The sequence below is a fragment of the Rhinatrema bivittatum genome, chromosome 8, assembly GCF_901001135.1.
Source record: "Rhinatrema bivittatum chromosome 8, aRhiBiv1.1, whole genome shotgun sequence".
Classification (NCBI taxonomy): Eukaryota; Metazoa; Chordata; class Amphibia; order Gymnophiona; family Rhinatrematidae; genus Rhinatrema; species Rhinatrema bivittatum.
The window spans coordinates 268926599-268954540 of NC_042622.1; the positions used below are offsets into that span (position 1 = coordinate 268926599).

The following is a 27942-nucleotide window of genomic DNA, read 5'->3' on the forward strand; positions in this document are numbered from 1 at the left end:
CAGAGAAGGGTGACTAAAATTGTAAAGGGGATGGAACAGCTCCCCTATGAGGAAAGACTAAAGAGGTTAGGGCTGTTCAGCATGGAGAAGAGACGACTGAGGAGGGATATGATAGAGGTGTTTAAAATCATGAAAGGGCTTAAACATGTAAATGTGAAATGGCTATGTAGTCTTTTGGATAACACAAGGACTAAGGGCACTCCTTGAAGTTAGCAAGCAGCAAATTTAAAACAATTAAATGTGCTGCTTGCTAACTTCACTCCTTGAAGATAGATAGATAAATAAATAAATAAATAGATTTGGAAAAAATTCTTTTTCACTCAAAGCACAATTAAGTTCTGGATTTCATTGCCAGAGGATGTGATTAAGGCAATTAGTGTAGTTAGGCTGCGCAATTCCCCGGCCCGGGAGCTGTTTTGGAGGCCTCGGCCATGCCCCCGAGCCGGAACCACGCCTGCGGCCCCACCTCCGAATGACGCGCCGCCGCGAAATGCCCCGACACGCCCCCCAGGAAAGCCCCGGGACGCGCGCAAGTCCCGGGGCTTGCGTGCGCCGCCGAGCCTTCTCAACATAGGCTCGGCGCGTGCAGGGGGAACTTCGGGCAGGTTTTCGGGGGGTACGGCGTATCCCTTTCAAAATCTGGCCCTTAGAGCGAGAACTTAGGGGCAGATTTTTAAAAAGTACGCTGGATTTTAAAAGGTACGTGCATAGCCGCGCGTATCTTTTAAAATACAGGGTCGGCGCGCGCAAGGCTGTGCAAAATCGGCAGCCTGCGTGCACCAAGCTGCGCAGCCTGCCTCCGTTCCCTCCACGTCCCCCCACCTTCCCCTCCCTTCCCCTATCTAACCCACCCCCCAGCCCTACCTAAATCCCGCCCCCCCCCCCCAACCTTTGTTGTACAAGTTACGCCTGCCGGCTCACCATTCCTCGGCACAGCCCGCAGTGCCAGAGGACTCAGGACCACGCCCCCGGACCCATCCCGGACCGCCCCCTAACCCCACACATGCCCCCCTGACACACCCCTGGACTGCCGACATGTCCCCAGGACTTGCGCGCGTCCTGGGGCTTTGGGCGCCTGTGGCCTATGCAAAATAGGCCACAGGCGAGCAAGTGCCCTGCGGGCCGGATTTACGCGCGCAGGGCTTTTAAAATCTACCCCTTAGTGCAGATGTCAGTTATATGAATGGAGGTGGCTGCTCCTTCCGAAGTCTCTTCCGAAGGGATGGGCTCCACCTTAACCAGGGTGGAACCAGACTGCTGGCGCTAACCTTTAAAAAGGAGATAGAGCGGCTTTTAAACTAGAACAAAGGGGAAAGCCGACAGTCGCTCAGCAGCGCATGGTTCGGAGAGAGGTATCTTCAAAGGATACTAAAGATGCATTAGAATTAGGGCATCCCCACAGTGAGGTTCCAATAATTAGAAAAGTAGTCCAAGTGCCTGTAACTAAAAACTCACCTGAGCTAAAAAATTCTAACTTATCCCTATCAATTAAAAAGCAGAATGAAAATACAAACAAAAAACAAACTTTGAAATGTTTGTATGCTAATGCCAGAAGTCTAAGAAGTAAGATGGGAGAATTAGAATGTATAGCAGGGAATGATGACATAGACTTAATTGGCATCTCAGACATAGTGGTGGAAAGAGGATAACCAATGGGACAGTGCTATACCGGGGTACAAATTATATCGCAATGACAGAGAGGAGCACTCGGGAGGAAGTGTGGCGCTTTATGTCCGGGATGGCATAGAGTCCAACAGGATAAACATCCTGCATGAGACTAAATACAAAATTGAATCTTTATGGGTAGAAATCCCTTGTGTGTTAGGGAAGACTACAGTGATAGGAGTATACTACCGTCCACCTGGTCAAGATGGTGAGATGGACAGTGAAATGCTAAGAGAAATTAGGGAAGCTAACCAAATTGGTAGTGCAGTAATAATGGGAGACTTCAATTACCTAGTGCAAAAATTGTGGAAATCAAAACATAGTAAGTTTTAGCCTAAGAAGGTGTCAGCAAGCCTGACGTTATATGTCCTCATAACAGACACTAACCGGTCTACTCAATCATCCACCTTCATCATTTTTTAATGCTTTAATATTCCAAAAAGTATTTTCACAGAATTTTTCTTAGAATTTTTTCTTTTAACTAAAAATGTCCTCCATGGAATTCATAGAACAGCAGACTCTTAACAAACGACTATTTCGTATTGCCCTACACGGGCCGGTGTTTCGCTTATGCAGCTTCGTCAGGAGCACATCAAAAAGATGTTTAAGCAAGAGTCAGTTACCTACAATAATCATATAGTAATTACTTCATATATCAAGAAGAAGAGGAAAATAGTACTTATCTTAATAGAAGCCGGGCTACCGTTCAGAATGGACCTCACGTCTCGACCATCTTGTAAGAAGAAAATGGAGGAACTGAAACCGAGGTTCAAGGCTCTTTAAATTCACCTGAATTCTGACGTCACAGACCTGAATCAAGTGTGGTTGAAAAATCATGAATTGAACAATGAGAGAAGTTAATCACCCCAAGAACGCATGCAGTTCTAATTCATTATTCAAGCCAGATGGATGCACGGTATTAAGTCTATATATCCAACGCTGTTCAGCTTGTAACAAAAGACGATGTCTATCTCCCCCACGCCAGTGAGGTAATATGTGATCAATCGCACAAAAACGCAGATCAGCAAACGTATGTTTCTGTTCTTGACAATGCACAACTAACGGTTCATCCTCACGATTATTCTTGATATTGGAACGATGCTCGATCATTCTGGTCTTTAAAAAACGCTTGGTTTTCCCAACGTAGAGTAGTAGACACGGACATTGAATCAAATAAACAATCATTGAGGAGTCACAGGTGGTATTATGTTTTAAATATATTTTGTATCCTGAAGGTAATAATAAGTGATCCTGAATAGACATTGATGATTGACAAACCGAACATGTATTGCAAGGACGATGTGATCCGGAAGTATGGCTGCTTGAAACTACAGTCATAGAGCTGTCAGATTTTACTAATAGATTTCTCAGATTGGCAGCACGGGAAAAAGTAATACGTGGGAGAGATTGAAAAACGACTGCAGAATTTGAAATGCAATCTCAATTATTACATCAACGTTTTTCCGCTAGAGGTTATCCTCGATCTTGTATTAAGAAGGCTTACCTTCGTGCGAAATATTCTAACCGGGATTACCTGTTTCTTCAACGCACCGTAGAAGACTCTGAATGTCAGACCTGTATCTTACCTTATTCCTCTGCTGCTTCCAAGATTCGGGAATCGATTTTGAAATATTGGCACGTTTTACAAGTACATAAGATTTTTCAATCTCTCCCACGTATTACTTTTTCCCGTGCTGCCAATCTGAGAAATCTATTAGTAAAATCTGACAGCTCTATGACTGTAGTTTCAAGCAGCCATACTTCCGGATCACATCGTCCTTGCAATACATGTTCGGTTTGTCAATCATCAATGTCTATTCAGGATCACTTATTATTACCTTCAGGATACAAAATATATTTAAAACATAATACCACCTGTGACTCCTCAATGATTGTTTATTTGATTCAATGTCCGTGTCTACTACTCTACGTTGGGAAAACCAAGCGTTTTTTAAAGACCAGAATGATCGAGCATCGTTCCAATATCAAGAATAATCGTGAGGATGAACCGTTAGTTGTGCATTGTCAAGAACAGAAACATACGTTTGCTGATCTGCGTTTTTGTGCGATTGATCACATATTACCTCACTGGCGTGGGGGAGATAGACATCGTCTTTTGTTACAAGCTGAACAGCGTTGGATATATAGACTTAATACCGTGCATCCATCTGGCTTGAATAATGAATTAGAACTGCATGCGTTCTTGGGGTGATTAACTTCTCTCATTGTTCAATTCATGATTTTTCAACCACACTTGATTCAGGTCTGTGACGTCAGAATTCAGGTGAATTTAAAGAGCCTTGAACCTCGGTTTCAGTTCCTCCATTTTCTTCTTACAAGATGGTCGAGACGTGAGGTCCATTCTGAACGGTAGCCCGGCTTCTATTAAGATAAGTACTATTTTCCTCTTCTTCTTGATATATGAAGTAATTACTATATGATTATTGTAGGTAACTGACTCTTGCTTAAACATCTTTTTGATGTGCTCCTGACGAAGCTGCATAAGCGAAACACCGGCCCGTGTAGGGCAATACGAAATAGTCGTTTGTTAAGAGTCTGCTGTTCTATGAATTCCATGGAGGACATTTTTAGTTAAAAGAAAAAATTCTAAGAAAAATTCTGTGAAAATACTTTTTGGAATATTAAAGCATTAAAAAATGATGAAGGTGGATGATTGAGTAGACCGGTTAGTGTCTGTTATGAGGACATATAACGTCAGGCTTGCTGACACCTTCTTAGGCTAAAACTTACTATGTTTTGATTTCCACAATTTTTGCACTAGATTACTTTTGTGGTTATCTATTGACTCCCAGTTTGTGTATTGTGTTAGACTTCAATTACCCCAATATAGACTGGGTAAATGTATCATCGGGTCACGCTAGAGAGATAACGTTCCTGGATGGAATAAATGATAGCTTTATGGAGCAATTGGTTCAGGAATCGACGAGAGAGGGAGCAATTTTAGATCTAATTCTCAGTGGAGCACAGGACTTGGTGAGAGAGGTAACGGTGGTGGGGCCGCTTGGCAATAGTGATCATAATATGATCAAATTTGAATTAATGACTGGAAGGGGACAGTTAGCAAATCCACGGCTCTCGTGCTAAACTTTCAAAAGGGAAACTTTGATAAAATGAGAAAAATTGTTAGAAAAAAACTGAAAGGAGCAGCTACAAAAGTAAAAAATGTCCAAGAGGCGTGGTCATTGTTAAAAAATACCATTCTAGAAGCACAGTCCAGATGTATTCCACACATTAAGAAAGGTGGAAAGAAGGCAAAACGATTACCAGCATGGTTAAAAGGGGAGGTGAAAGAAGCTATTTTAGCCAAAAGATTTTCATTCAAAAATTGGAAGAAGGATCCAACAGAAGAAAATAGGATAAAGCATAAACATTGGCAAATTAAATGTAAGACATTGATAAGACAGGCTAAGAGAGAATTTGAAAAGAAGTTGGCTGTAGAGGCAAAAACTCACAGTAAAAACTTTTTTAAATATATCCGAAGCAGAAAGCCTGTGAGGGAGTCAGTTGGACCGTTAGATGATCGAGGGGTTAAAGGGGCACTTAGAGAAGATAAGGCCATCGCGGAAAGATTAAATGATTTCTTTGCTTCAGTGTTTACTGAAGAGGATGTTGGGGAGGTACCCGTAATGGAGAAGGTTTTCATGGGTAATGATTCAGATGGACTGAATCAAATCACGGTGAACCTGGAAGATGTGGTAGGCCTGATTGACAAACTGAAGAGTAGTAAATCACTTGGACCGGATGGTATACACCCCAGAGTTCTGAAGGAACTAAAAAATGAAATTTCAGACCTATTAGTAAAAATTTGTAACTTATCATTAAAATCATCCATTGTACCTGAAGACTGGAGGATAGCAAATGTAACCCCAATATTTAAAAAGGGCTCCAGGGGCGATCCGGGAAACTACAGACTGGTTAGCCTGACTTCAGTGCCAGGAAAAATAGTGGAAAGTGTTCTAAACATCAAAATCACAGAACATATAGAAAGACATGGTTTAATGGAACAAAGTCAGCATGGCTTTACCCAGGGCAAGTCTTGCCTCACAAATCTGCTTCACTTTTTTGAAGGAGTTAATAAACATGTGGATAAAGGTGAACCGGTAGATGTAGTGTACTTGGATTTTCCGAAGGCATTTGACAAAGTTCCTCATGAGAGGCTTCTAGGAAAAGTAAAAAGTCATGGGATAGGTGGCGATGTCCTTTCGTGGATTGCAAACTGGCTAAAAGACAGAAAACAGAGAGTAGGATTAAATGGGCAATTTTCTCAGTGGAAGGGAGTGGACAGTGGAGTGCCTCAGGGATCTGTATTGGGACCCTTACTGTTCAATATATTTATAAATGATCTGGAAAGAAATACGACGAGTGAGATAATCAAATTTGCAGATGACACAAAATTGTTCAGAGTAGTTAAATCACAAGCAGATTGTGATAAATTGCAGGAAGACCTTGTGAGACTGGAAAATTGGGCATCCAAATGGCAGATGAAATTTAATGTGGATAAGTGCAAGGTGATGCATATAGGGAAAAATAACCCATGCTATAATTACCAAATGTTGGGTTCCATATTAGGTGCTACAACCCAAGAAAGAGATCTAGGTGTCATAGTGGATAACACATTGAAATCGTCGGTGCAGTGTGCTGTGGCAGTCAAAAAAGCAAACAGAATGTTGGGAATTATTAGAAAAGGAATGGTGAATAAAACGGAAAATGTCATAATGCCTCTGTATCGCTCCATGGTGAGACCGCACCTTGAATACTGTGTACAATTCTGGTCGCCGCATCTCAAAAAAGATATAATTGCGATGGAGAAGGTACAGAGAAGGGCTACCAAAATGATAAGGGGAATGGAACAACTCCCCTATGAGGAAAGACTAAAGAGGTTAGGACTTTTCAGCTTGGAGAAGAGACGACTGAGGGGGGATATGATAGAGGTGTTTAAAATCATGAGAGGTCTAGAATGGGTAGATGTGAATCGGCTATTTACTCTTTCGGATAGTAGAAAGACTAGGGGGCACTCCATGAAGTTAGCATGTGGCACATTTAAAACTAATCGGAGAAAGTTCTTTTGTACTCAACGCACAATTAAACTCTGGAATTTATTGCCAGAGAATGTGGTTAGTGCAGTTAGTGTAGCTGTGTTTAAAACAGGATTGGATAAGTTCTTGGAGGAGAAGTCCATTACCTGCTATTAAGTTCACTTAGAGAATAGCCACTGCCATTAGTAATGGTTACATGGAATAGACTTAGTTTTTGGGTACTTGCCAGGTTCTTATGGCCTGGATTGGCCACTGTTGGAAACAGGATGCTGGGCTTGATGGACCCTTGGTCTGACCCAGTATGGCATTTTCTTATGTTCCATTGAGGGCTTGGAGGCCAATCAGCTGGCAAGAGACAGTATGGCGTGAGGAGGACCCTGGTTTTTGAAGTGGAAATTTTGCTGATAGAAGGTAGCATTGTTTTGAAGATAAAATACACTGATGGGTACTTCACAGACAGCTGCTATTGGGTATTTATTTATTTATTTATTTAAAAGTATTTATATACCGTTTTTCAAAACAAGGTTTTTTTGTCAAAACGGTTTACATTGTAAAATGAAAAATAAAATAAATAGAGTTAAAAATTAAAGATAAAATTAAATAAAATTAAAATACAATAATTGGTATATACCTCATGGTATATATCTCATGGTAACATTCAGCTTTCTAGTTTTTAGATTACATTCAGCTTTCTAGTTTTTAGATTACATTTCAGGTGTCATTTTTTAAAACATTTTTACTAAATTCAATTTATAAGGCGGTGTATGATTGCCTACAAACAAGCATCATTCTCTAATGCTACCACTGGCTCCAGTGTGATCCCCTGCTTGCACTGAGGCAGTTACTCCTTAGAACATTTATGGAGTTTGCTTTTTCTGCTTGCACTGTGATTTAAGTCTTGCTTGTACAGTCAGTGCCTATCTAATGCTCTCGGGTAGTGGACCCTTAATGCTGTGGTGTGATTATCATGCCTAGCAAGCACCGACAGCTGGCAGAGAAGCACTTGGACAGGACCGGCTGGAGCTTCGCCTATACCAGCCGCCTCACCCTTGGGTTCTGGCGGCCAGCAGATGTGTCCCTAGGGCTTATCCAGAAGCAAGAGCCCAAGTCCAGGTGGAGGATGAGGCAGGCGGCAAACAGCAGTTGTGGTCTGGGCAGGCAGCAGATGAGGCACAGTCAGATCCAAAGCAGGGAGTCAGGTCCGTACAACAGTCAAGGAGGATCGGAGCCCAAGCCAGGGTCAGGATCCAGGAAGCCAGGCTGAGAAAAGAGAGACTAGATACAGACAAAGGCACAAGCAAGGTGAGGAACAGGACACAGAAAGACAAGAGGCAAGACAAACTAGCAGCATGCATCGGGACACACAAAGGTACCAGGAGATCTGTTGCTGAGGCAAAGCAAAAACCTCTGGCAAGTCCTTAAGTAGGATTAAGCCAGTGAGGTCATCAATAGGTACCATGGCCTTTTCCCATCATGGGCACTTAAAGGGGGCAGTGTTGGGCTTGTGCGCACCTAAGGAGGGACAGCTGGGGGAAGCCATCGTGGCAGTGTCCTGCCGCTGTGAGGAGCTCAGTGGCATCTGGCTTCAGGAGAAAGGCCCAGCTATTTGTGGAGTCAGGTGTTACAGAAAGGGCGGCCTTGAGCATGGGAAAGCTCGGAGGCCTTCGCAATCTATTGAGCTACGGTGGTTGGGAGCGCTAGGGTTGAGATGTGTGCCCCTTGCGGTAAGACGGACCTGGTCTAGGGTTGGAGGTGACCAGGCCCCTGCTGACCTGCATGCCTGGATGCAAGGTTGGTCTCTGAGTGGTCCTCCGACTACTGCCAGCCCTTTCGGACCTGCTGCAGGGAGCAGCACAGGCGGCAGGCCGGACAAGAGATGAGGGCGGACAAGGGCTGAAGCTTGAAGGCTGAGATGAAGGCTTCAGGACTCAGGAGAAGAACACAAGGCATTGACATCCAGAAAGGCGAGCAGATGGAAGCTCCAGTCATAGAAGGCATCTGAGACTAGAGTAGGTGGAGTCTCAGGGCAACAGAAATGTCCGAGGCAAGGATGACTCTTACGGACCTTGGGAAATCCAGACGAGATGAAAAGGACTTGGAAGACTTAGACGAAGACAAGTGGGCACTGTTCCTCAGGGTGCACTACACAGCCCACTACTCAGGGCAGACCCAATGGGCTGGTCACGGACCACCCTGTCCTCTACGCGCCCTACACAGCCTAAGAAGGCTGGTCACGGACCATGCGGGAGTGGGGCAGGTTCAAGAAAGGAATCCAGCTGACAGGGGCTCCAGTGACCGGAAACAGGAACCGACGGAACGGATTTACCCTCGGGGTGGCCACCTGGAGGACTAGGAGAGCTGGAACATTGCAGGAACAGACATCAGGAAGATCAGGTACATAACGACCTCTAGCCATCAAGGACGTCAGGCCTTCTGGAACATCAGGAGGTCAGAGACGGAGGACATCAGGCTCAGGAAAGGAATCCAACTGGCAGAGGCTCCAGTGACCGGAAACAGGAACCAAGAGGAAGGAGAAGCTCCTCAGACGACTGGCTCATTGCAAAGCCAAAGCTGACTGGAGAAGTCCTTTTATAGGGCTGAAGACAGGCAACTCCCTGGGAGGAGTTTGGATGGGCCACACCTAGCTGGCCCTATAACTGAGGAGAAGTGCTGCGGGCTGGCCCCTAGGGAGAAGGGCGTGGCCCAAACCAGGAAGTCCATGCAGACCCAACCAAGCCTCAGGCAGGTCCCAAGGACATTGAAGGCCTCCCAGGCCCTGGAGCAAATCCTGGATAGTTCGTAGGCGAGACCCCGGCTTCGGAACGGCCCCAGGAAAGAGGTGAGAAGCCTCCCGTAGCCCAGCTACAGGAGGATTCATAACATCGGGGGTATGTGAGGTGGCTTGTAGGGTTGCCCCATGAGCTGCAAATTGTAACAGAGCTCAGAGAGCAAAGAGATTTGATAGTGATTCTTTTAGTAATGGAATTAAGGCACCAGTAATCTATACAGGGGTACAGGGATCCATCTTTCTTTCCAACAAAAAAGAACACAGCCCCAGCAGGTGACGAAGGGCAGATAAAACCTCAGTCCAGATTTTCCTTAATATTCTTAATCATTGCTTCCATTTCAGGCACAGAGAGAAGGTAGACTCTGCCTCTGGGAATTTTGTTTTTGTCCCCCCCCCCCCCCCCCCCACCCTGTTTGATGGAGTTACGCCTGCCGGCTGGCCAGGCCCTCACACAGGCCGCTGTGTCGGGGCGCTCAGCCATGCCCCTGGACCGCCCCGGACCGCGGACACGCCCCCCGAAACCGCAGATATGCCCCCCCCAGACCACTCATTTTAGCAAGCCCCGGGATTTATGCGCGCCGGCGGCCTATGCAAAATAGGCCGCCGGCGAGCAAGTGCCCTGCGCGCGTAGATCTGGTAGGATTTACGCACGCAGGGCTTTTAAAATCTACCCCTTAGTGTACATCCGTAGTAACTGCCGTCCCACTTTGTTTACTGTTCCCTTGGTTTGCGGTAGCCCAAATGGATAACTCTACATTTCTTTGCATTAAATGTAAGCCACAAAGCACTCAGCCACTCCTCATTTAATCTACTCTGTAGCCACTTTCTTACAAATCTTAGCCTCATTTGTAAAAAACACAAACTTTCTCTAACAACCACTCTCTCTCTGCCTGCTATGGTAATGGCTGCTGTTTCCTTTCCGGCAGACATCGATGAGTGCCAGACCCCGGGGATGTGCATGAACGGACGCTGCGTGAATACGGAGGGCTCCTTCCGCTGCGAGTGCCTGGGCGGCCTCACGATCGGCATCGACGGGCGTGTCTGCGTTGACACGCACATGCGCAGTACCTGCTACGACGCCATCAAAAAGGGGGCGTGCGCCCGGCCCTTCCTGGGTGCCGTCACCAAATCTGAGTGCTGCTGTGCCAACCCCGATCACGGCTTCGGAGAACCCTGCCAGCCCTGCCCAGCCAAAACCTCAGGTGAGAGGCATCGTATGGGTGGGATGATAAGCATCCTGGTGGAGAGAGAGCAATACTGTGATTGACCTTGTGGTACCGAATGTTGCAGGGCCACCACTGCCGCCTGTGTCGTAGGTCCTCAGTGTGTGTTTTCTGCTTTGTTTTCAGCCGAATTCCAAGCACTTTGCAGCAGTGGCATTGGGATCACCGCAGACGGCAGAGGTAAGAAGCCCCTCACCAGGCCCAGTCCCCTCAAGGCTCTGGGTTCCCACATTGCTCATTAGCAAGGCTAATTTGTAAATGCGAATTTACTAGGAAGAAAGGTGGAGAGTGGGGCTGAGGATTCTTGCTCTGTATGTATGTACAGTTGGCTTCTTTCAATTACTCTAAACGCCAAACAAGTGTTTTTAATGTTCTGTATTCTGCAGAGGCCAAAGTGAACCAAAGAAGGTAACTGGTGCCTTCCTTTTCATCTTGGCAGGCCACTGTACTCAAGTGGGTTATGCAATCCTGCCAGCAGATGGGGACAGAGATCACTGACTCGCTGACATCACTCATATAAATAGCTCATCAGCCTGCCACTATTCTCCATCTCCAGCAGATGGCGGACAAGCATGACTTCTGTGGACATAGGTAGGCCTGTCAGGTATGGGACAGATGGACGGCTCTGAGGTGATAGTATGTCGCCCTCCCTCAGTTGAGTAGATGGTCCTTGAGCTGGTTTGTATAAGCTCATTGGTGAAGACTTTTAGCCCCTTCTCTCAGCAGTCTCAAGAATTTGCTTCTATCTGAGGTAGGAAGCTTTTTCTCTTACAGAGCTTTAATTAAGATTGTAGGCACCTACTAGACCGCTAGCATCAATGATATGCCTCAACAATGGGAGATTTTTTGAGCCATTTCCTTTTTGTAAGCACTGCACCATCATTTTTCAGCGTGTGCAGTCACCAGCAAACGTTCAGCTGATCACATAAGGGTGGGTGCCATTTTTTTTTCTGCAGCTGCGTGTGGAGTCAAGTCTCTGCTTCTTCTCCAGATGACTCTGTGGAGGTAATTTTGGAAGAAGGTGAGATACTGCCAGACAGGGTGTTGCATTTATTCGAGTGTGATGAGTTGCCTGGCTTGTTGTCTCACACACTAAAGGCTCTAGGAATGGAGGCAGTTGAGCCAGAGCTGACGAAGTTGCAGAAAAAGACCCCATTATGGTCAGTTTATGAAAGGCATCCTGTTTCTTTCCTGTGGAAGGAGGAGCGATGTTGAAGGATGCTCAGGATAGAAAGATTGAAGCTATCCTGAAGTAAGCCTATGAGGCGATGACCATGAATTTTCAGGTCTTTGCTTGCTGCTGCATGGTAGCACAAGTGAGTTTATGTTTGACCCAGGATGCCCAGGAGATATTGGGTGAAGATGGTCCTTATTTAGAGCCAGGAATAGCTTTTTTGGCAGATGCAAACTATGATTTGGTGTGCACCATCTGTGATAGCAGCTAGACACCTCCTGTGGTTGCATAATTGGTCAGCGGGCATTACCTTTAAGGCAAACTTGACTAAGTTGCCTTACAGGGGGGGGTCATCTTTTGTTTGGGGAATAGTTGGAAAAAATGATGAATCAATGGAGAGAATCCAAGATTCCATGCTTGCCAGAGCATAAGGCGTCAACATCGCATTCTTCATTCTCCAGAGGTCGGTATTGGAATTCTCATTATTTTCACTCCTCCAGAGACTCTGGAATGCAGAAGTCTCAATACTTTGGGAGGTCTCGGTCATTTTGTTTGAGAAAATTGGAAAGGATGGAAACTGATTCTGGAGCTTCCCATTCCTTGCAATGAGGCTTTGGGGGTCCATTCTCCAATTCCGGACATCTGTCTCAGTTTTTTAAAAGATGGACCCATATTACCTCAAACCAGTGTGTCCTGAATGTGGTGAAATATGGCTACGCCCTGGAGTTTCATCAGTTTTCTTCAAACTCTTTTTATGGTTTCTCATGCAACTCACAAGAAAAGAAAGCTGCTGTACAAGCCACTCTACAGCTGTTTCACAAACTAAAAGCTGTAATGTATGGGGAGTTATTCCATTTATTTTGTAGTATCCAAAAAGGAGTGTACTTTTCATCCCATTTTGGACTTCAAGAGAGTCAACAAATTCTTGCGGGTGACCCACTTCAGAATGGAAACTTTGCGTTCAGTGATTTTAGCAGTACAGCAGGGAGAGTTTCTCACATCTCTTGATCTGACAGAAAAGTTTTTACATATACCTTTACGGGAGGATCATCAGCGCTTTCTGAGCTTTGCGTTACTCGGTCAGCATTACCAGTTTCAAGCATTGCTGTTCGGGTTCGCTATGGCACCAAGAACCTTTTCCAAGGTAATGGTGGTGGTGGTGACAGCAGCCTTGCGCAAGGAAGGCATCTTGGTCCACCCCTATCTAGCAACTGGTTGGTCAGAGCCAAGTCGGCAGAGAAAAGGCAGATCATCCTTTGTGGGGTGGTTCAACTGCTACAGGACCTAGGTTGGGTTGTAAATTTCACCAAAAGCAATCTTCAACCACCTCTGACTCTGGAGTATTTAGGAGTCAGATCCGAGACCACTCAGGGCAAAGTGTTCCTGCCAGAGCACTGTATCCAGAAGCTGTGGGGCCAGATTCGGGCCTTAAGGACGAAGGTTTGTCCTCCACTTTGGGATTACCTGCAGACATTGGGATCCATGGTGACGACTCTGGAAGTTGTTCCATGGGCAAGATTGCACATGTGGCCCTCTCAGAGGGCGTTGCTGACTTGATGGAATTCTCAGTCTCAGGATTACATGATGAAACTATCCCTTCTGGCAGTGGTGAAGCAAAAGATGCTATGGTGGTTGAAAAGGGATTATCTTGCCAAGGGAGCATGCTTGGAGATTCCTGATTGGTTAGTAGTCACAACGTATGCGAGTCTCCAAAGTTAGGGAGCCCACTGCCAGGAGCTTGGAGGCACAAGGGCAGTGGTCTTCCGAAGAGATGTCATGGTCCATCAATCGACTGGAGGCTCGATCCATTCAATTGGCATTGGTAAGATTTGCAGACCGGATAAGCGGAAGAGCAGTGAAGGTCATGTTGGACAGCACCACTGCGGTAGCATGCATAAATCATCAAGGGGGAACACAGAGACAACAGGTTTCTCTCGAAATAGACAAATTATCGGCAGCTCACATTGAAGTGGCGGCCAATGTTCAGGCACAGGAGGATGTGTCTTTTCCTCAGGCAGTCCTGATGGTAGTATGGACAGCCTCCTACCCCTCTGGGGAGTAGCTTTGGTACATCCCACGTGTGGACTGGCCTGCCCAGATGAAAAGGAAGATGAAATTACTTCTTGACCTGATAATTTTCTTTCCTTTAGGATAGGCAGGCAAGTCCACACTCATGCCCGAGGCTGCAGCTACTCATACTGTTATATTCAGAAGTAGATATTCGGAAACTGATAAAGATTCCAGATCAATGGAAATCTGGGTAAGTGATGAATGTTTTTCTTTTTTTGCTGCTGTTAATTAATTTCTTTCTTGAGCCCAGGGCTTTGGTCTTCTGGAAGTAAAAAAAAAAAAAAAAAAAAAAGCTTAGGGTTCATGAAATGTTTAGTTGGCCACAGTTGGCTTTCCCAGGAATACTGGCAGGCTGTCAGTGCAGAGCTTTATATATGAGTGACATCGGCAAGTCATTGATCTCTGTCTCCATCTGCTGGCAGGATTGCATAACCCACTTGTGTGGACTGGCCTGCCTATCCTAAAGGAAAGGAAATTATCAGGTAAGAAGTAATTCACCTTTTCAATGGTATCCATGCAGTGTGTGCTTCATTGGCTAATGCATGGTGGTGTGGTGTAGCACTAGTTGTGCAGTGCTCTGTAGGCCTTGGCTGTGATGAGGCACTGGTAGCGTGATATAACCGGATAACAAGAGAGATATCCCTCGCTGTGCCAAATCCTGATCTGAAAATCCGTCTGCTTCGAATGTTTTATGGAAGGACAGAATGAAACTAAATATATCCTTGGAAGGGTCATTAGTGAGCCTGTGGCAGATGAAGCTGAAAGGTCCACTCCTCCTACCTTTCTGGTTACCTTTATACTGCAACTCTGGTGCTCTCCCTCTCCCTGGCCACCTTCTATTTACTCCTGGGGGAATTCTGCGCAAAAAAGTGTAAAATTCTGCATACAAAAACTTAAAATTCAGCATACTTTATATTGGTCAAAATAACACAATATACATAACAGTTCTTTTAGTAATTAATTTAAAATGTAATATAGAAAGAGTTATTAGTAAAGGTGCAGAGTTTTAATTATTTTGAACAGAATTTCCCTAGAAGTGCACTGTAAGAGTGTCCCTTCCACCCTCTCTCCCTAATCCACTGGCCAGTCTCCTTTCATTTTGCAATCTCAGGCCCCAACTCCTCCATCTCAGACTATCTCTCCCCTGCCCCTCTAGGTTCAATCCCTCCCATTCTATCTCCACTCCCAGAGTTTGACCCCTCTCTCAATACTGCCCCTCACACAGGCTCCTTCTATCCCTCTCTCTCTCTCACAACACAGGCTCCCTTTCTCTACTGCACAAACACACTCCCTCATATAGGCTCCCTACGCTCTCTCATGCAAACACATCCTCATACAGACTCCCCCCACCTTCTCTCGCACCCCCCCAAACAGACTCCCTCTCTCTCTCTTGCACACATACCCACACATACTCCTTTCTCTCTCACACATACACCCTCACACAGGCTACCTATGTCTCTCTCTTCACACCCCTGCACACTGGCTCCTTCTCTCGCTCACCCCCCTACACATAGTCTCCTCTCCCTCTCTCTCTCTCTCATACACACACACATCCCTCTCTCACAAACATGCAAGCACCCTCACAAAGTTCCTCAAGAGAGGCTTCTAGGAAAAGTAAAAAGTCATGGGATAGGTGGCGATGTCCTTTCATGGTTAAAAGACAGGAAACAGAGAGTAGGATTAAATGGACAATTTTCTCAGTGGAAGGGAGTGGACAGTGGAGTGCCTCAGGGATCTGTATTGGGACCCGTACTTTTCAATATATTTATAAATGATCTGGAAAGAAATACGACAAGTGAGGTAATCAAATTTGTAGATGATACAAAATTGTTCAGAGTAGTTAAATCACAAGCAGATTGTGATAAGTTGCAGGAAGACCTTCTGAGACTGGAAAATTGGGCATCCAAATGGCAGATGAAATTTAATGTGGATAAGTGCAAGGTGATGAATATAGAGAAAAATAACCCATGCTGTAGTTACAGGATGTTAGGTTCCATATTAGGAGCTACCACCCAAGAAAGAGATCTAGGTGTCATAGTGGATAACACATTGAAATCGGTTCAGTGTGCTGCGGCAGTCAAAAAAGCAAACAGAATGTTGGGAATTATTAGAAAGGGAATGGATAATAAAACGTAAAATGTCATCATGCCTCTGTTTCGCTCCATGGTAAGACCGCACCTTGAATACTGTGTACAATTCTGGTCACCACATCTCAAAAAAGATATAGTTGCGATGGAGAAGGTGTTAGGGAGCGCTAGGAGAGCAGTCCCATTTCCGAGGAGAGTGTGTGCCCTTGGGCCACGGCACAACCCCAGAGGGCTCCAAGGCGGTACCGAGGCAGGCGAGACATGTCCGAGCCCGGGCTGAGCCCAGGAAGCCAGGCCCTTGCTGACCTGCACAGCCTGAGTGAGACCAACCATGCAAGGTTGGGATCTGAGTGGTCCTCTGACTAGTCCAAGCCCTTTAAGACCTGCCGCTGGGAATGGCAAAGGCAGCAGGCCGGACAGGAGACAAGGGCGGACAAAGGCTCTGGAACATGAAGACTCAAGACAAGGAACTTGGAGACGTGAAGACACAGATGAGAAGCTTGGGACATGAAAACTCAAGACGAGAAGCATGAGCACGAAGACTCAGGATCAAGGTTCAGGAACAAAGTCTAGTACTGGGTTGAGGCTGCGACTCAGTGTGCCCTACACAGCCCACCAGAGGGCGGACCATGCTTGAGTGCGAGGCAGACTCCAGACGAATACGTGGAAGTTGAAGCCGGAACATGGCGAAGATTCAGTAGAAGCCTGTACGAAGGCAAGCTCTACATAGCCACCCATGGCTGGTCACGGACAATGCAGTAATGGCACAGATTCAGTCAGAGTCTTAGGCAGGACAGAGCATCCACAAGAATATCTGAGGGTTGAGACAAGATTCAGGATAGGGTACCAAGACAAGACTTGGCTTCAGGCATGAGACATGGGACCAAGATGAGTCTTAGCTTCAGGTGAGGATGACCCTCTGGAGGCTTGCACTGTGAACAAGAAGACAGGCCCATGCCAAGAGGTGATGAGACATGACATGGCACGCTAGAAGAGGTGGCAATGAGGAACCAAGGGTCTGGAAACAGAAGTGGAGACGAGGCATCAGGAAGGAACATCAGGAAGACCACGGAATATCAGGAGAAAACAAGGGATATCCAGAAGAGACCAGGAACATGAAGAATGATGAGGGATCCCATGAAGACCAGAAAACCCAGTAGGAGCGAAGACGAGAAGTCCTTGAGAGGACTAACCCCTTGTGAAGGCAACGGACTGGAAGCTGGGCCCTTAAATAGGGCTGAGGATCAGAAGATGCCCTGGGCGGAATCCAGGTGGGGCCCGGGGCATATCTGGCCGCGGGCCCTTTAAATCTCTGAAGGAGGTGCGGCCCGCGCCTTAGGAAGCAGGAAACAGGAAATGCAGGACCCTGGACAGCAGCCCTGCACAGACGCTGAAGACGGAGGAGCAGGGCTGGGCCAAGAAGCAGGCCCCGATGCCAGAGGCGGCTCTCTACCACAGAAAGACAAGCTGAGGAGCGGCGTCATGCTGCAAGGGAGCCCGTGGACTGCGGCCTCCAGGCCGCGAAGCTGAAAAGGACATCGGCGGCTCCAGCAGCATTAAGGCCCCGAAGTCCGCGGCTCCCTGCCGCAGTGAAGAGCAGAACTGACTGCGGCTCCTGCCGCAAAGAAGGAAAGAAACATCAACGGCCTCCTGCCGTGAAGGTAAGCGCCTGCTTGCGGCTAGGCCCGCAAGCAGGAGCGCAACAGAAGGTACAGAGAAGGGCGACCAAAATGATAAACCGGAGTGAATGCAACTAGCTATACTTCGGTATAAAAAAACTCTTAAATATAAATAAATAAATAAATAAATAAAGGGGATGAAACAGCTCCCTTATGAGGAAAGACTGAAGGGGTTAGGACTTTTCAGCTTGGAGAAGAGACGGATGAGGGGGGATATGATAGAGGTGTTTAAGATCATGAGAGGTGTAGAATGGGTAGATGTGAATCAGTTATTTACTCTTTCGGATAGTAGAAAGACAAGGGGGCACTCCATGAAGTTAGCATGGGGCACATTTAAAACTAATCGGAGAAAGTTCTTTTTCACTCAATGCACAATTAAACTCTGGAATTTGTTGCCAGAGGATGTGGTTAGTGCAGTTAGTGTAGCTGGGTTTAAAAAAGGATTGGAAAACTTCTTGGAGAAGTCCATTACCTGCTATTAATTAAGTTGATTTAGAAAATAGCCACTGCTATTACTAGCAACAGTAGCATGGAATAGACTTAGTGTTTGGGTACTTGCCAGGTTCTTATGGCCTGGATTCGCCACTGTTGAAAACAGGATGCTGAGCTTGATGGACCCTTGGTCTGACCCAGTATGGCATGTTCTTATGTTCTTACACAAGTTCCCTCTCTCACAAATAAGCACACTCACATACACACAATCCCTTTTTCACACATACCTGCTCCCAGACTCTCATACACATACACACTCCTTCATAATCTCCTCACATAGGCTCCCTCTCTCTGGCACCCACACCCACGCATCCTCACACATACTTTCTCTCACCCCTCAGGCTCCCAGTCTTACACACACACACACTCTCTCTCTCTCTCTCTCTCTCTCACCGAAGGCCTGCTCCTTCTTTGCCACGAATGGAGGCCGTCCCACTCATGGCAGGAGGAAAATTCTATTGGAATTCTCCACGCCACAGTAGCGCAGAATTCCCACAGAACTATCTATTGCTGCCCTCCATCCCTGTTCTACTTCGGATTCTCCCCCTCTCCAGCCTCCTCCTGCTGCTCCCCCTCTCCCTGCCCTCCTTCTGCTACTCTTCTCTTCTCTCATCCTCTTCTACTGCTCTTTCCCTCCCAGTCCTCTCTCTGCTTTTCATCCCCCTTCCCATCTTACCTCTGCTGCTCTTCTTCTCAAACCCCTGCTGCTTTCCCCTCCCCTAGTGACTTCTGCTTCTCACTGTTACGCGGCCGCCCGCGGCAGCCCCGTGGTTCGGCCCTCTCACCTTTTCAGATGGACTCCAGCTCCTGGCTCCTTTTCACTGGCGGCAGTGGACCGCCAGCTCCGATCTCTGGTTCCCTCCAGTGCCTCCGGCCCTGCCACGCTACCCAGTGTTGCCAGCCAAGTTGTCCCTGTTCGTCGGGCCTCTCCGTGTGGCGCGCGTGCATCACTAGTTCTTTTAAAGGGCCCATGGCGGGATCCTGGCCATGGACCCGGATGCTGACGTCAGACTCTTCAGCGTATAAAAGCTCAGGCCTCGCTCCATAGCGTTGTCTTTGCAACAGGTCTCCTCGTATTCTGAGTACTCGTTGCTGATCTGAGAATCGTCCTCTGTTGTGTTTCTGTTTCCCTGTGGTTCCCAGTTCCTGTTTTTTGTGTTCCTGTTTGTCTATGTGTTGGACTAATCCTTTGGGTTTGACCACGGCTACACCTGACTACTCTTCAGCTTCTCTCCAGCCCCGGACCTCCGCTACGCCTGACCACGCCTGCCTTCTCTGTGCCCTGACCATTGCTTTGATTGACCACACTTGCCTTCTCTGTGCCCTGACCATTGCTTTGATTGACCACGCCTGCCCTCTTCGTGTCCTGACCCTTGCTTTGTGTGTCTGAGCATGTATGTGTGTTTGTGTGTGTGTCTGAGCCCAAGTGGAATATGGGGGGGTGTCTGAGCATGTGTGTGTGTGTGTGTGTCTGATCGTGTGTGTGTGCGGGCTGAGCAAAAACGTTCCTGTGTCCAGAGTTCTACGTTGCTTGCCACAACTTCCACTTGCCGCCAGCTCTGATCCTTGCCTGTTAGTGACGCCTCCTCTCGCCTATCCTCTGGACGTGGATTTCAAGGCTTAGGCCTTCCTTTGCTTGAGGGCCTCCAGTTACTCATTGTTCCGTTGGCGCCTGAGTTCCAGTACCGAATCCTGTCCAAGATAGGACTATGCCATCTAACAGCTACTGTCTCTGGGCTGAATCACCTTCCACCTCTAGCTAACCTCGAGGCCCACCTAAGTCCTGCCAGCCCCGGCACCCAAAGGCTCAACCCAAGGGGAACGAGGGCTGGTATAGGTGAAGCTCCAGCGGCCTCTAGCTTCAGCCCACTCCACCTGCTGACGGTGGGGACCCGTAGGTTCTTGTCTACGGGCTGCGTCAATCCCACCTCAACCCAAGGGTCCGCCTCCAACGCAACACTCACCCCTTCCCCAACTACCCTTCTGCTGCTTTCCCTTCCCCGGCCTCCCTCTACTGATCCATCTTTCATAAGGCTCCTTGCACTGCTCTCCTTCTCCTCAGCCTCCATCTGCTGCTTTCCCCCTCATTTGCCTCCCATAGATGCTCCCCCTATTCCAGCCTCCTTTGGCTGTTCCTCAGCCTCCCGCTGCTGTTGTTCCCCTCCCTGGGCTTTCTATGCTGTCCTCAACTCCCCTACTTCCCCCCTGTTTTTGCTCAGCCCATGACCTGTACACCCTGTGCCAGCTGTAGGGAAGGTAAGCATTCTTTTTCTGCAGTCTCAGCTGTGACCGTTTCTCCCTCCAGATATCAACGAATGTGCTCTGAATTCAGAGATTTGCCCCAACGGCATGTGTGAAAACCTGCGAGGCAGTTACCGCTGCATCTGTAACCTGGGCTATGAGTCGGACGCCACAGGCAAGAACTGTGTTGGTAAGTTTGACCAGTGAAAGGACTACACCATGTTCCCTGCAAGTCTCCAGCCTCCCCTACCCCTCACCACTGCATGTCTTTCATTTGACCCCCAACCCCCAGCTCCTCTCCCCTGTGTTCCATGCAGGGGATGACCCCTGACTCTTCACTCCCATATTCCATGCATGAGATCCCCCAACTTCATGCTACCTCTCCCTACACCTCTCCTTGTGAACTTCCACTCATCGGATAAGTCACTCATATCTGTGCCCTTCGCCTCTAATGCTGACTCCCGACTCCTTGCAAGGACCGGCGCTAGCTTTTTTGCTGCCCTATGCGATGTGCTAACACTCTCTCCCCTTGTTCTCAGACCTGTGAATACACACTTTCCTGGTCCCTTACATGTATTAGCACTCTTTCTTTTCAGCCCTAGATGTGTGAACGCTTTCTCCTCATTGTCAGACTGAGTAACACTTATTTGGTCCTGGATGTGCTAATACTCTCTCTCTCGTTGCCTCTAGATGTGTTGGCGCTCTCTCCTCACTCTCAGTCCTGTTAATACTCTTGCTCCTTGGTCTCGTAGATGTGGACGAGTGTTCGGTGAATCTGCTGCTCTGTGATAACGGGCTGTGTCGGAACACGCCTGGCAGCTACGCTTGCACCTGCCCTAAGGGCTTTGTTTTCAAGAGCGACACGGAGACCTGCGAAGGTGAGTGCCCCCCCTGCTGCAACGTCTCCGTCACTGACAGAGACACGTGGAGACCTGGGAAGGTGAGTGCCCCCCCCCCTGCTGCAACGTCTCCGTCACTGACAGAGACACGTGGAGACCTGGGAAGGTGAGTGCCCCCCCTGCTGCAACGTCTCCGTCACTGACAGAGACACTTGGAGGCCTGTGAAGGTGAGTGCCCTCCCCCCTGCTGCAACGTCTCCGTCACTGACAGAGACACGTGGAGACCTGGAAAGGTGAGTGCCCCCCCCTGCTGCAACGTCTCCGTCACTGACAGAGACACTTGGAGGCCTGTGAAGGTGAGCGCCTCTCCGGCTGGTTTTCTGCCAGCACCGCCCAGACGGATGGCAGGTGAGCACCCCCTACTGTCACCAGAGCGTGGGAGGTATTTGATGCTAGAAAGATTCCTGTGTGGGGAGCCTACGGAGGCGGACACGCTGTGAGCGGTCGGCGTGTTCGAGAGAGCCACGGCGAAAGAGGACGGAAGGAAGGGAGCTTATCCCATCTCCTGAAACATCTTGACCCCGCCTACCTCTGATGTCAACTTTGCCTGTGCCCTTATTTAAATCGAGGGCTGCGGTGAGGGAAGCGGGAGCCTACGGAGGAGGACATGCTGTGAGTGGTCGGCGTGTTCGAGAGAGCCACAGCGAAAGAGGATGGAAGGAAGGGAGCTTACCCCGTCTCCTGAAACATCTTGACCCCGCCTACCTCTGACGTCAACTTTGCCTGTGCCCTTATTTAAATCGAGGGCTGTGGCGCGCAGCCGAAGCCGCGCGCCAAAGGGGCGCGCCCCTGGTAGCATTTTCTTAGATTCTTGGAAGCAGGACTTCTACGAATACAAGAATATCGATGGGAAGAAAGAGGAAGGCCAGAATGGTAATCTCAACTCCGGTTAGAAAAGAAGCTTCAGGACCAATGGATCAACATCTTGTGAGATTGGTGAGTCAGCCTCCCAGAGAGGTGATTCCAGATATTTCTTTTTCCTCTGGAGCTTCCCTAAGTCCTGCCGATAACCAGAGTCCCAATATTTCTGCTGAGGGCAATGGGGCATTGGGTATCATTGCCCCAAACATGCTGGCAATGACATCCGCAGCGGCATCAGCAGACCTACCAGTAAGCCAGGAGGGACTTTTTGAGACTAATGTGGTGGGGCATGAAATATCTGAGAACTTAAGGGAAGAAAAAGTCAATCCTGAGAATATAACACTGGTAATGTGTGGAAGGCGGTAACAAAATTGGAGAAGATGGTATCATCCTCCATGAGTCCTTTAATTTTTCAAAAGAAAAAGGGAAAACTCTGGAGGATCATGGCAAAAGAATAAAACAGCTTGAAACACAATGTGGATCAGCTTCAAAACAACTATCAGCTTTGCAAACCACCGGATCAGCCTTTATGAAAGACTAACTATGTATAGAAAAATGGAGGGCCTTGAAAACGCTATGAGAAGGAAAAATTTAAGATTTTAAAATTTCCCTTTCACTAGGTTGTTATCAGCCCAAGAGTTATTTGGTAAATATATTAAAGAAATATTGGGTATCACTAAAGATCTAATAATATCCAAGATGTATTATATTCCGATAAAAAAAAAGAGAAGCAGTGTTACCGGAAGGGGAAATGGAAGCGTTAATTACAGAGAGTCCTAATTTAACGGCCTTTCTTGAGGCATCAGTGGATGACATTCAGTCCAGATCCACTTTAATAGTGGAATTCAGTCTGGAACAAGATAAAAATATAGTACTTCAGAAGTACTTTAGAAATAAAGAATTTAGCTTTTGTGGCCAGAAAATCCAGGTATTCCCTGATGTATCGAAGGATACTCAAGTAAGACGGAAGCAGTTCCTTTTATTAAGACAGAAGGTATCAACAAATTTTTTTCAATTTTACATTAGGAAATTTGATGATTTCTATAAATGACCATGTTTTTCTGTTTACAAATAATATGATTGTATCTATTATTTGAAAATGTTATAAATAAAGTTATAAAAAAAAAAAAAAAAAGACAGAAGGTATTGGCCCTAGGGGCATCCTTCTATCTTAAATTTCCTTGCAAGTGCTTAGTCACATATCAGAATAATAAGTTTGTTTTCCAGGAACCAAGTCATCTTGAGAGTTTTCTTATAGATAAAGGTCAGGACAGTGTTACAACCTCCGAAATTGGGAATGATTGACTGGTATAAAAATGTAAATCTCTTCTCCTTATTGTACTCATTGTTTTGAGTTTATTTCCTATGATGTTTATCTTTGGATGGCTCCCCATAAAGTGGGCTGGTTATGTTTGGTTTATATATGAATATTATTAAGGTAAAAGTATTTTCTTTTGAAATATATAGTATAAACCAATCTTTTTCTTTTTTCATGTGCATTGTAAAAATGACAAGAAATTTAATAAAGTATAAATTAAAAAAAAAAAAAGAAAGATTCCCGTGTGTCGGTGTGAAGCAAGCAGCCAGAAGGAGGAGGGCTGTGGACATTTGCAGCTGTTGCTGGCCTCTAGCGGGGCACCAAGGACTCCTGCAGCAGAAAAGAAATGTTTGTCTTAACCTTTCTGGGCACAAACCGTCCTCAAGGTGTGTGGCAAGCGTGTGCAACACTGCAAGAGCGTGGAGCTTCTCTGTCCGAGACAAGGGAGGAGTGATGACTGGGGAGGGCTCTGCCTGCACCCATCCTGCAGTCGCCGGGAAAATGCTCCTGATGCAGAAAGACCTCCTCTCCAAGTACCTCCACTAGGCCATAATTAAGGATTAAACTCTAATCACAAGCTTTCGCTTGTGCTCTGTGACTCATTTGGAGATTTTGTTTTGTTTTATTTTATTTATTTATTTATTTATTTATAGGTTCTTCTATACCGCGGTACGTATAGTAATACATCACCTCGGTTTACAGTGAAACATTAATTTAGCAACAGGCTTTACATGTAACAGTATAACATAAACAGTAAAACAATTAATAGCAACAGGCTTTACAGAAAAACATGTGTTTCAAATAATATGCATAAATATCGAACAATAGAATATTAATAACCATGTATTTGCAGGAGCAAATAATCTGAGGCAAACCAACGTCTCATAATATATAATAGCCTGAATTGATAAAACATGTGGGGGTATGGAGTTGCAGATAGTAAATATCATTGTCGAGTATAAGAACTTGGAGAAGATAAGGAATTATATGGTATTGCTGCAGGTTAGACGAGATTCATAGTGTGAATGCTTGTTCAAACAACCATGTTTTAAGGTTTTGTTTGAAAGTTTTGTGACAGGATTCAAGCCGCAGGTCCAACGGCATGTTATTCCAGATTTTTATTCCAGCTATGGAGAATGATCGGTCTCTGGTGGACACATGTTTGATGTGTTTTAGTGGATGGACAGTTAATTTCGCTTGGTGAATGTTTCTAATTGGTCTGTTGGAGGTGTGAAAAATTTTTTTTGCTCTGCTCTTTTCTAATCCATAGGTCCTTTCTCCGACCCCCCTTTGACAACTCCTGTACCTAACAGCCGCTGTCTTTCCACAGATGTGAACGAGTGTTTATCCAACCCATGTGTGAACGGCGTCTGCAGGAACAACGCGGGCTCCTTTGTGTGCGAGTGCTCTCTGGGGAGCAAGCTGGATCCCACTGGGACCATCTGCGTAGGTAAGACCCTCTCTCCCCACCTTAAGCCTGCTGAACGCTGCCTTCCAGGACTCACGCAAGGCCTCGCCTCCATTGTAACGTAGAAATGACGGTGGAGAAGCAGCAAATTCTGGCCCATCCAGTGTGCCCAGCTAAGTCTCTGCCACTTGAGGTAGATGAGCGTGCAGATTTTCAGATGCGGCCCAGCACTAACCCCTCCGTCTTGTCCCCCAGCTATAATCTCTCCACCTGCTTCCCACAGCACCCTCCCCCAACTGTCCCGAGCGAGCCCGCTGGTCCCCACGACCTCCGCTGAGGGGCCGCCAGCGGTAACTCGTCCATTCGGATCCTTAGCTCAGGCGATGCTAACTCACAGCCTCCGAGGGTGTGTAAGACTAAATACAGAGAGAGAGGGGAAGAAAGGGAGAGTGAGGAGATGGAAAGCAAGAAAGACACAGAGAGAGCAATTTTCAAAAGTACCCGCCCAGGTGCAAAGTCTGCCAGAATTTTTACCTGTTCAAGCATTCTTTCCTTTAGAAACGTATCCCGGGAAAAAGAGTACATGCAGAGGTTTGCAGCTGCGTTTCCTGCATGTAGATTTGGAAATGTAATCTGTGTGCATTGCTTCCCTCCCCTGACCTAAATGTTCCCCCCGGGCCCGTCTACTTTTACCCAGATAAAAGTGTGCGCGTCGTCGATTCCCGTACGTACCCATGGCCAGATAAGGGCTGAGCAGTTTTCAGACAGCCAGTTTTCCCAGGTAACTTGGTATTCATCCAGATAAATGGCTTTTGAAAACTGCCCTTCCCAAGCGAAAGCCCAGAGATTTGAAGGTATATGGCGTGAAAGATGAAATTTAATATTTTAGTCTGATCACACTTGGACTTTGTGCACACACACCATCAGTTCACATCTGTGCTGCTATATGCACAACCCAGTGGCTCATGACTGTGCTGTGCTTTGAGCAGACTTGGGGCCAGTGTTCATACTACTGTCTCATGTCTGTGCTGTGGGCACTGTGCACACACCACTGGCTCGTGTCTCTGCTGCAGTGTGATCACGCTTGGGCACTGTGCACACACCACTGGCTCATGTCTCTGCTGCAGTGTGATCAAGCTTGGGCACTGTGCACACACCACTGGCTCATGTTTCTGCTGCAGTGTGATCACGCTTGGGCACTGTGCACACACCACTGGCTCATGTCTATGCTGTGGTTTCACTTGGGCACTATGCACACACCACTGGCTCATATTCTGCTGCAGTGTGATCACACTTGGGCACTGTGCACACACCACTGGCTCATGTCTCTGCTGCAGTGTGATCACACTTGAGCACTGTGCACACACCACTGGCTCATGTCTATGCTGTGGTTTCACTTGGGCACTATGCACACACCACTGGCTCATGTTTCTGCTGCAGTGTGATCACACTTGGGCACTGTGCACACACCACTGGCTCATGTCTCTGCTGCAGTGTGATCACACTTGGGCACTGTGCACACACCACTGGCTCATGTCTCTGCTGCAGTGTGATCACACTTGGGCACTGTGCACACACCACTGGCTCATGTCTCTGCTGCAGTGTGATCACAGATCTCTTGTGCTGGCTCTGTTTGTGCACAGCTAATATTTCTAAGTCCAGATGTAGACACACCTGATCTGTTGCTCTTATTGTACTGTTGCAGACAGTATGAAGGGAACATGCTGGCTAAATATCCAGGACGGGCGTTGTGAGGTGAACATTAATGGAGCCACACTGAAATCAGAGTGCTGTGCCACGCTGGGAGCAGCATGGGGCAGTCCATGCGAACGCTGCGAGATAGGTAACGCCATTTCTGTCTTTCGGGCCTTCAGGCTGTGTGGTGAGGGGAAGGGATTGCTGCATTTCCTGACACACTTTCACCCCGCAGCCATCAAGCATCACATGTTCTTGTGCTCTCCTGCCTCTCTCTCTCCTCTAGATGCCGCCTGTCCGAGAGGTTATGCCCGGATGAAGGGAGTGACCTGTGAAGGTGAGTCTCACTGCACCCAGCCAGCGTGAGCAGAGGGGGAAAGGGGAAATTTCCTTATTCCTTACCAGGAAGAAAGTCTAGGTAATGCTACCTCCAAAGCAATCCCAACTTTCGGGCCGATACAGTACAGTGCGCTCTGATGGAGCACACTGTTAACCCGCCGTTGGAGGCGCGTTTTTGACGTGCTAGTGTTACCCCTTACTCATTAAGGGGCCGAAAACGCGCGTCCAACCCCCCGAACCTAATAGCGCCCGCAACATGCAAATGCAGGTTGATGGCCCTATTAGGTATTCCTGCGCGATTCAGAAAACAAAATGTGCAGCCAAGCCGCACATTTTGCTTACAGAAATTAGCGCCTACCCAAAGGTAGGGGTTAATTTCTGCAGGCACCGGGAAAGTGCAAAGAAAAGCAGTAAAAATTGCTTTTATGTGCACCCTCTGACTTAATATCATGGCGATATTAAGTCGGAGGTCCCGAAAGTTTCCAAAAGTAAAAAAAAATAGATAAATAAATAAATTTGAAGTCGGCCGGCGGCTGTTGGGTCGAAAACCGGATGCTCAATTTTGCCGGTGTCCGGTTTCCAAGCTCGTGGCTGTCAGCGGGCTCGAGAACCGACGCCGGCAAAATTGAGTGTCGGCTGTCAAACCCGCTGACAGCTGCCGCTCTGGGCCAAAAGGAGGCGCTAGGGACGCGCTAGTGTCCCTAGCGCGTCCCTAGCGCCTCCTTTTGCCTGTTTTTACCGCCGGGCTCGCTCTCCCGCGGACTTTACTATATCGGCCCATTTGCTCTGTGCATGGTTAGGGATGCATTACTATAAGGCCATGGCTGTTACCTGTGAGCAGGATGCCGTGGTATTGTGACTGATACCTGTGGATGGGAGGCTGTCACTACTACCTACAGGTGGGATTAATTTAGCTAGTTTCCTAGCGTGTAGCCAGATCGACTCA

General features: G+C 47.2%; 1 protein-coding gene across 1 annotated transcript in view; it reads left to right on the forward strand.

Annotated features, from left to right (window-relative positions):
• Positions 1 to 27942, forward strand: part of LOC115097632 (fibrillin-2-like) — a 421199-nt gene that overhangs the window by 172922 nt on the left and 220335 nt on the right. Inside the window, 7 exon segments of the mRNA XM_029613571.1 lie at positions 10437 to 10712; positions 10860 to 10913; positions 20541 to 20666; positions 21229 to 21354; positions 24885 to 25004; positions 26668 to 26805; positions 26944 to 26994. Of these exon segments, the coding sequence (XP_029469431.1) occupies positions 10437 to 10712; positions 10860 to 10913; positions 20541 to 20666; positions 21229 to 21354; positions 24885 to 25004; positions 26668 to 26805; positions 26944 to 26994 (891 nt within the window).